Source organism: Panthera uncia, unplaced genomic scaffold, assembly GCF_023721935.1.
Source record: "Panthera uncia isolate 11264 unplaced genomic scaffold, Puncia_PCG_1.0 HiC_scaffold_1028, whole genome shotgun sequence".
Lineage (NCBI taxonomy): Eukaryota > Metazoa > Chordata > Mammalia > Carnivora > Felidae > Panthera > Panthera uncia.
This window is the reverse complement of record NW_026057621.1, coordinates 9539-18935: the sequence shown is the minus strand read 5'-3', so window position 1 is coordinate 18935 and position 9397 is coordinate 9539. Positions and strand designations below refer to the sequence as shown.

Here is a 9397-nt window from a genome sequence, read left to right as displayed (position 1 = left end):
GTAGGGTGAGGACATTCGGCAGGGGCGGGGGGGGGGGGTGGTGTTGGAGTTTTATTGGATTCTCCATGGCATTCACAGTCACAGGGTGAGCTCTAGATTACGGTTCATCTTTGACTTTACTGTGCACGTAACCTGTAAGACAGCATTTCCACTCCACCCTCAGACCCTTGCAGCTCTACCCTGGGAATGGTCTCGGCAAAAGCACTGCACCTTTCTCTTTAGCGAAACATGTTGACGTGCATTTATAAAAGTTTTAGTAGGGGCGCCTGGGTGGCTCAGTCGGTTGAGCGTCGGACTTCAGCTCAGGTCATGATCTCACGGTCCGTGAGTTCGAGCCCCGCGTCAGGCTCTGTGCTGACCACTCAGAGCCTGGAGCCTATTTCAGATTCTGTGTCTCCCTCTCTCTCTGACCCTCCCCCATTCATGCTCTGTCTCTCTCTGTCTCAAAAATAAATAAACGTTAAAAAAAATAATTAAAAAAAAAAAGTTTTAGTAACAAGAGTTTGAACTGTACAGGTCACTTCTATGTGGATTTTTTACAGCATGGTACTGTGAATGTATTTCTCTTACGATTTTCTTTTCTCCAGTTTCCTAGAGTATAATACAGTATATAATAGTATATGATATATATAGTGTATGTATACAGTCTATAATACATACGTAAAAGATGTGTTAGTTGACTGTATATTAACAGTAAGGCTTCCTACTAACAGTAGGCTGTTGGTAGTTAAGTTCTGGGGAGTCAAAAGTTACACTGGGATTTTCAACTATGCAGGGGTTGGTGCCCCTGACCCCCATTTGTTCATGGGCCAACCATACAGAGATTTTTCTGTATGACCTGAAAATAAGGTATAGTAGGGTGAAACCACTGGTTTAGGTCAGTTGGTTGGTACGTTCAGCTGCAGTACATCTAGGCCCACAATGCAAAACTGATTCTCAATCTTTGAGCCTTAATGTATTCAAAAGGTGATAGAAAACAGCTTGGATGGACCCTCGGTTTTTCACAAAGCTTTATTACCAACCGGAGGAAACCACACGTAGCCTCTGCTAGGAGGCTGGTGGAGCCCACAGCTGGGTGGCGTGAGAAGTCTGCCCGTCTCAGGTGCTGCTCCGAGTGGGGCTCTTCCCCGGCCCGCCCCCCTTCGGCAGCCTGGTAGCACTGGGTTGTCGGGGCATTCTTTGGCTGGATCCTTCCCGGCCGCCACGTTCTGCCAGTGCTGGGCCTCCACCCAGAGCCGTGCTGCCTTTGTTTCTCCCTGAGCGGACGCAGAACACAATTGTTAGGAACCAGGGCAAACTCCACAGTCGGCACACCTACTACATTTGTGTTCCTTGCACATTACGTCTGGTACATCTCTGTCCGACCTTTCAGCCAGGGATCCTCTCAGCTCTGAGCCCTGAGGCTGAGGACCACCTGGAGAGGGCACATCCAAGAGAAGTCCTCGACAGAGTGCAAGAGGCCCTGGAGCATAGGTCCTAGGACAGAAGCAGCACGAGGAACAATGGGGAAAGTCCGCAAGGCCCATTTAGGGAAAGGTGAGCTCAGCCGGTTGACTCCTGCCCTGGAGAGTGTAAGGAATCGCCCGACCACCAGCAGCACAGGAGGGCTCGCCACCAGGGCCACCACTTTGAAGCCTCCCCTGGCGCTCCCTGCTCCAGATCACCCACAGCTGAACTGCTGGAAGCACATCCATCAAGAATGGAAGTCAGGCTTTTGCATTTGGACCTTGGAATCTTTCCCTCAGGCGTTTCCCTGACTACCTCAAAGTATTTTGCAAACTTTCGCTGGTCAAGCCTCTTGCTCTCAAGTTCAGCTCCAGGATCCTGTGACTGGCTTCATGCTGAGGCTTGACTGCTCAGAGGAAGCTTGCCCTGACCACAGGTAGTCACATTCAGATGGAGACCACTGGTGCAGATATCCCTTGACTTGTAATTTACTTACCTTCCCCTCTTTCTGTGAAGACCGGAAGATCTGTAATCACACTTGGGCCAAACTTTATTCTAAAGGAATTCAGGATGTTGACAGCATTCACAAGACTGAGAGGACACCAGGAGGCACAAAATGCGCCCAGGGAGCAGGCTCACCCCCTGGGTCACAGTCCCTCCCCACTGGGCCTTCCCCAGCCAGGGCTCCTCTCTGCTCCAGCCTGGCAGGGTCCATCCTGCAGACTCTGACCAGGGGATGCGTCCCATGTTTGACCCTCAACCTTAATGTCAGTTCTTAGTCAAATAAACAGCCTGCAATGGGGACATGTGGGTTTTTGGAGAAAAGACACCATGAATTTCTTGGGGGCATGTTGAGTCACTCCTGGTTCACCATTTGTCACCTGGAACAAGGGGAGGCACCTACATTTGTGACACTGCAGATCCTGGCTTCTTCAAGACATCAGACTCCCTTTCCATCCTCTCTGACACTACTTTCTCCCCAGGACTCCTACAGAGATAGGACAGCCCTTCCTAAGAGCATTTCTGAACAGCTCCTCCCCAGGGAACAACAGGGGGTCTTTGCTGCCTAGTGGGGTGGAAAGGGTTACCATGGTGCCACTGCTTGGAATTCCACAGCTCAGATTTTCCCCTGCCCTGCCTCCCTGGGCTTGCACAGGTTTGATTCAATGGAGATGTAATAACACGTTACAGAGGGCCAAGGGCATGTGGTGGGGTGAAGCTGGGCCAACTCAGCCTGCCAGTGGTTCATGGAAAAAACAAAAGTAGAGAACCGTCACCACACATTTCCTTTTTCCGGTTACACATTCTGATATTCTGGTTCCCGCTGACTGGTCAGTGGGCAAGGATCCTGTCTCCTGTGAGTGCACGAGCCCCGCCACTCTACAGCTCCCAACCTGCTGGTCAGCTATGAGGCCATGTCCCTCTCCAGGCCTGGCCAGACTGGCATAACTCATCTGTAGCACCTGGCCTACCCCTGCATGCTTAGGCATCCTACAGACTAGGCCCAGGGCCCCTGAAGGACCTGAAAATATAGCTCAAGCATAGGCCACCCCCAAAATGGCAGTGTGGGTCTCAGACGTGGGCCCGGGTCTGAATGCAGCTTTTCTTCACCCTGCCATATATCTGAATTTCCTCTCCCCCTCAGTATAATGACCAGGGCCCTTCTGGAAACTCCAGGATGAGAGGAAAGGAGAAAATAGCAAATAATGTTCATTTTTAACCTTGATGAGGCTGACAAACCCTGGAAATAAGACACCAATGTAAATTTGAGCCATTAAGAAAACCATCTAACCGTTTATCGAGCTCTGCAATTCTTGGAACCTTCAGGAATCACATGCTCTCAGTTAGTGGAGAGACCCACTTAGGCCTCATGCAGAGCTGGGGAGGCATTCTGGTCTGAGGAGAATGGTGTGAGGGCCTGTCAGTGGACAGACCTGCTCTGTCCTGGGCACAGCAGGGGACTTTCTGCAACCGGTCTTACCTGCCCCAGCTCCCTGCAATGGGGTAGTTAGGGTCTGATGGATTGGAGGGCAGGACTGAGCCAAGGGTGATTATAGGCTAGGGTGGGTGGCAGTGACATGCCCCCAGGCCCGATGCCTGAGGAGCCCTCACGGGTGTCAAAGACAATGAGCACTGAAGGTTAAAAACAGCCTGGCTCACGGTGTTAAAAAGTTGGTGCTCCTCCTACCCCTAATACCTGCCCGAACCGCCCCCAACCCCAGATGAAGCAAAACCCCAAAGGCAACCCTAAACACACCCCCTGCAGCTGGGGAGCTGGCCCGCCCCAGCGGGACCCACTGAACCATTTAACTCTGGTGTGGCCCATGTGATCCCAACTCCCCATCCCCTGCAAGCTCTGTTGGCAGAGGTGCGGGGGGATCAAGGGTTGACAAAAAGCCCAGAATGTGAGAAGCTGCTCCCATCTTGCCCATGTTCCCCGGGAGTGGCCTTTCTCCTGCATGGTGGGAGCACTCCCTCGTGCTCAAATGGGCCGGTGGGGCCCCTGCGGTCAAATATTAGTGAGGGGCCGTAAGCGGACACTGGATGTGTGTGTGAGGAAGGAAAAGAACAAGGGGGTGAGGCAGCATAGCAAGTGCCCTGATATCCTCAAGGCTGGCTGGCAAGGTCTGGTGGCCAGGGTGAGCGTGCAGCCAGGACCACCTATCACTGCTACTCGAGAGCCCACCAGAAGGTCTACACCCACCAGCCAGTCCTGCCGCCCTCTCTGGCTGAGCACACAGGAGTGGCTTAATCAGTGCTTCCAGAACACATACAGACATAATGACAAAGACTGATGTGCACCATGGACATGCATACATGCACTTTTGACCCTTAACTGGGCCTGTGCTTCTTAGGAGATGTGACCCTCTCCTGCACACATGCGGTACATACAGCCCTGACTCAGTGTTTCAGGCAAAGTACAATTGTTCTGGAGCAGCGCTGTCCCAACAGAAATATGATGTGAACCACATGTAACTCATTTTCCAGTAGCAACATTAAAAAGTAAAAAGTGGGGGAGGGGCCGGGTGGGCTCAGTCAGTTAGGTGTCCGACTTCGGCTCGGGTCATGATCTCATGGTTTGGGGGGTGGAGCCCTGTGTTGGGCTCTGTGCTGACAGCTCAGAGCCTGGAGCCTGCTTTGGATTCTGTGTCCCCCTCTCTCTCTGCCCCTCCCCCAGTTGAGCTCTGTCTCTCTCTCTCTCAAAAATAAATAAATGTTAAAAAAAAAAAAAAAAGTAAAAAGAAACAGGAAATTAATGTAAATCATGTATTTTAATTAACCTAAAATGTGCAATATTACCATTTCAGCATGTAATCGATATGAAAATTACTTGTGAGGTATTCTTTTTGTTCCAGTTCTCTGGCATCTGGGTGTCTGGTGTATACTTAAACTTGCAGTGAGTCTCAGCCGCAAGCCCTGGGGGGCCCATGGCTCCTGTATTGGACAGCGCAGCTCTGTGTAGGGCTCACAGCTTCTGCATACCAAACTTCATCTTACACATTCCAGAGGAACATCTTTTTAAAGCATACAGTTTCCCTAAACCTCAGCAGAGAACACTCGACCGAATTTTATTTTTCCTTGGTGACCACACCCTCATCATGACAAGCATTTACCCTCTTTGTGCTCTTAGGGTCTTCTGTTTCCCCATGTTCTGCCTAGTAGAGCCAGGAATGGATGAGCTTGTCAGTGACAGTCCCCACAGGCCACCTAGATGCTGTGCATGCTGCAGCTTACCAGATCAAACTCCTGGGCGGGCCTCCAGCCCCTGGTCTGCAGCAGCTGCCACCCCAATTCTGTGGGAAACCTAAGGCCAGCGAGCCCTAACAGCCCCAAACCCCCATCATGATCCTAGGCCACCACAGTCCCCCAACTGATCACTCTGACAACTCTCCTCATTTTTTTCTACCTCAGATTCTGCCCAAGGTCTGTGTGGACAGACAGATTCTGCAACATGTGGCCTCAGAGCTCTTGATCTCTGATGGCCTCTGCCTCTTGGCCACAGCACACTCCTGGCATGGCCCCTCATGTGCCCCACTCCCCTCCACTGCCTCCCCACCAACCCCCTCTCCAGGCTGCCCTCTACCCTCACTGGGCATCTCCCCAGGACCTCTATGTCCTCATATCCTGGCCACTGGCTGCCCAACCCAGCAGACCCAAGGCATAAGCACTTGAGAAAACCCTGTGGGGCCCAACACTCCACGCCACTCCTGTCCCTATGCTTGGGGCTTCTTCCCCACCTCTCTCCGAGCCCCTCTATGTCAGTGCTCTGAGCACCAAAGCAAACCCACTCCACCTCTGGGCTCTCCGCCCTCCCTTTCCCACCTCTCCCCTCCAAGCTCAGGCCTGCTCCCACCAGTGACCTGGGCCCGCATCTCAGGCTGGAGCGCTCCCCACTACTCCTACCTCAAAGGGCTGCAGGGCAACAGGACTCTGAGCCTGCGTAACCCTTGCTGCTCCAGCAAGGCTGGCTACACTGGCTTCCTCCTGTCTCTGTCACCATTGGTGTATCTAGCCATCTCCCAAACTGGAAGGGGGACCTGTCCATCTCACAGCCCCCCTGAGCCCTCAGCGCTGAGAGCCAGCCTGGCACCCAGTCACTGGGTGAGCAAGCAGCAACACCCCCTTGAAAGAGGAGGGCTCCATTCCCAGTTTCTCCCTCCCTCTCCCCACTGATTCCTCAACTCAGCCTTGTAGTCTACTGGCTCTACCCTGACCTGCCCCTTGGCCCTTCCCCATGCCGAGTTTCAGGTGGCACCTAGAACAGCGAGGTAGGTGATGTGGGAAAGGATACGGAGAGCACAGCCAGGGCATCTGTGGGATCTCAGGCCCTCACACGCCCCTGGCTCTGGGCCTCCAGCCTCACCACACCGGGCAATGCCTGGAAGGTACCCTCAGCTCAGGAAACAGGCAGGAAAGGACAATCACATCTTACCCTCTAGGCTACCTGTCAGGTGACAGCATCTAAGCAACCAAGGTGTTTCTCACACCTAAGGCTTCCCTCTCTACAGCAAAGTAAAGGCTCTCCTGCCCCTCGGCCTGTTGCCCTCCTCTCGGGGTGAGGGCACCTCTACAGAGCACAAGTCACACCTGGCAGAATTGGCCTCTGGGGGCAGGGGGCGTTGGTCCCATTCCAGCAGTACTGCAAGTGGTCTCTAATAAACCAAGATCTGAAATTGTGTCCCCAATCCCTAAGCTGTGTAACAGGGATGGCCCAAAGGGTCCTGCCCTGGCAGTTCATCTCCAAGTTGCTCTGACTCTCGAATAGGGGCCACAGCAGTTTCCACAGAAACAAGAAAGAGCACCAACCCCCAGAGATAAACCAGTAAACGCAACCTGCAAAAGGAGAGAACAGGCAGCAAGAGAACCGGAGGGAACCGGGGGGCCCTGGAGAGAGAGGCGAGTGCGTGGCAGCTGGGCCGTGGAGCAGAACCGGAGAGGCCGCAGGCCGCGGGGCCGAGGAAAAGGAGGGCCTTGCAGGGGGACTACAGCTCTTGGCAGAGAGAAAGGAGGCCTCTGGAGGTCAGAGAGAGACACAAAGAGAGCAGACAGAGCGTGGATCAGTAAGGAAGCCTGCGCTCCAGTGCCCAGGGCCTCTCAGGAAAGGGGGCGTGGGTACCCAGGGCCCTGGCACTCCCTCCCACAGGGACCCAGCCTGCCCCCCACCTGAACATCGGCCCCTTCTCAGGATGTCTGTGAGTGCCCGAATGCTTCTGGCCAAGCATTCAGGTTGTTTCTGAAACTGGGAGCAGATGCGACACACCAGGAGGATGCAGCTGGAGCTCCACTGTGACACCTTTGTCATGGGCACCTGCTTATCCCCCAGTCATGCCTCTCGAGAGTGAGGAGGCCCCTCAAACTTGAGCCCAGTGCGGTGCCCACTCAGGCCTCTGCACCCTGCGTGTCTAGGGCAGCCAGGGGCTGCCATGATGACCCGTCCTGCAATCCGAGGAAGAACGCTCAGCTGGCTAGACTCCTGGGCAGCACCTGGGCCCAGATGGGGTATAGGCTAAGGGGTGGCAGTAAGACCTCTGCCTGCCCCGCTCCCTGAACACTTTCCTGGAGGCTGTACACACCGTGAGAACAGGAACCAAAGCCACCTTGTTCCCGTGTTTGTGGAATGAAAGCATTTCTACCCAAGGAAGGAGGCAGAATCCCACATGAGGCTTAGCCTGCTGGCCACCCTGGACACCCACTTTGCGACCACCTGATGTGGACTTGCATATGTAGCAAAGGGTAGCAAAGAAACGAAACTGGGGACTGGAAACCAAAAGGCGAGCCCTTGGGCAGTCCCTGTGGGTCCTGGGACAAGACGCACAGTAAGGCCAGGCCACTCAGGACCAAGCCCACCTTGTGTCTGGCACCGCCCACGTGCCTCCCCTGCCACCCGCCTCCTGAGTCACAGGGGCAGGGAGCACCGGGCCCAGCTCTGACCTCGGGTCTCCGGGACGCTCGATGTGGGCAGAGACACGGCCACAGGGTCCTGGGGCTCGCTCGCCAGCCTCTGCCCAGCACACATGGACTTGAGCATCTGGAAGACAGCGAGGGGCGCCACGTTCAGCTTCAGCAGGTCCACCAGGATCCTGGAGAGAACACACGCGGTGGCCAGTGAGCCTTCCTCGCCCAGGCTCAGGAAGGCCACTTCCCTCAAGACCCCAACTCTACTCTGGGCGCTCAAAGGGGTCCGAAAAGGGCGGGGTGGGGGTGGGGGGCTCCTCCAGATCAGAGGCCGGGGCGGGGGAGCAGGGGTGTCTGGGGGGTAGGATGAGCGCGCACTCCCCACCCGCGCGCGCTCACTTGAACACGTCGGGGTCTATGGCGCCACCCGCCGCCTGCGCCAACTCGTAAAGTTCCATCTCCTCGGCGCTCAGCACCTTCTTCCGCCGCAGCGCGAGCTTCTGCAGGGCCGCCTCCAGCCCCGGGGGTGCTCCCGGCCCGGGGCCCGCGCCCGGGGCCGCCATGTACCCGGCTAGCGGGAAGACGAGCGCCCCGCCCCGCCCCGCCCCGCCGCGCTCCCTCCTCTGACCCCGCCTCCGCCGGGCCCCTCCGGCAGCTCCCACAGCGCCTTCTACTGGCTCCGCCGGTCGCTTCTCTCCCTGCAGCGCTACCGCCTGGCCTGCCCCGCAGCCCTACAGCAGAGGGCGCAAACCGGTTTGTCTCCTCTCCGCCGTTCGATCCGCAGAATTTACCTGCGGGATGATGAGGGATAAAAGCAGAAAAATGTTCATCTTTAGCCCAGAAAGCTGATAGCCTGCATAGTTTTGATAAGGATCAAATAAGTACTGGTTGCTACATTCTTAAAGGGTCTCATGACTGCCTGTATGTCTCATCGATAGTTAATACCGAACTGAATGATAAGCACCAGAGAAATCTTGTGACAGTAGTTTTAGGAGTAGAAATTGCAAGAAGACATTTATGATCTATACTCCCTGCACGTCCTCTCCCCCCTGAACACTAAGCATATAACCACTAGCTTCATACAGCAAAAATGCAGCTCTTTCGGCCCACAAGTCCTGTATCGTGCTACCTAAATGAACTTACTAAGTTGCACGGATCACCTCAAGAATTCTTTTTTGAGGGTCGCACTCAATGATCCCACAACAGGGAGACGTGTTAGGCGTAGGGGATGCCGTGGCGGACCTCAGAAACCCGTTTCTGGGCCATCAGGGTCGGGCCGCATTGGTCGTTCTCGCTTGGGCAGCAGCACCCAGGGCAGTGCCTGGCATATTGAAGGCGCTCAATAAACGTCTATCGTAAGAAGGTCAGTCAATGCACAGTGTATGATTTTTCCGCTCCAGTTCCCCATTAGAGGGCGCGCTTCCAGGACCTTAATAAACGGCTTCTCTTTAGCAGGCGCACGCGCGCTCCTTCCAGGGCACACGGAACTCTGGGCTAAGGGACACAGCTGCCCCCGCTGCACACGCGCATCCGGAGGTGTAACCCATAAACCCCG

General features: G+C 55.0%; 1 protein-coding gene across 2 annotated transcripts; it reads right to left on the bottom strand.

The window, feature by feature from the left end:
• Nucleotides 1-993: 993 nt before the first annotated feature.
• LOC125916717 (mitotic-spindle organizing protein 2B) lies at nucleotides 994-8452 on the bottom strand. 2 transcript variants are annotated; one of them, XM_049623019.1, is made up of 4 exons: nucleotides 8242-8452; nucleotides 7879-8027; nucleotides 6781-6960; nucleotides 994-1256 (listed from the first exon to the last, which is right to left on the bottom strand). In XM_049623019.1, exons 1-4 carry the CDS (start codon nucleotides 8403-8405, stop codon nucleotides 1099-1101), a joined length of 651 nt encoding a protein of 216 aa, XP_049478976.1. In that variant the 5' UTR covers nucleotides 8406-8452; the 3' UTR covers nucleotides 994-1098. The 2 variants fall into 2 exon arrangements, with proteins under 2 accessions (XP_049478976.1, XP_049478975.1); XM_049623018.1 differs by lacking the exon at nucleotides 6781-6960 and having other exon boundaries at nucleotides 8242-8442.
• Between the last annotated feature and the right edge of the window lie 945 nt (nucleotides 8453-9397).

Bases quoted from the DNA above. Each gene is read 5' to 3' on its own strand.
- LOC125916717 (XM_049623019.1), bottom strand. From the start codon at position 8,405: ATGGCGGCCCCGGGCGCGGGCCCCGGGCCGGGAGCACCCCCGGGGCTG. The intron at 6,961-7,878 runs GTCAGAGCTGGG...TCTGACCTCCAG, and splicing joins GAGCGTCCCGGAGACCCGAG to AGGCCTCCTTTCTCTCTGCC. The intron at 1,257-6,780 runs GTTGCGTTTACT...GCGTCCGCTCAG, and splicing joins CCTGTTCTCTCCTTTTGCAG to GGAGAAACAAAGGCAGCACG.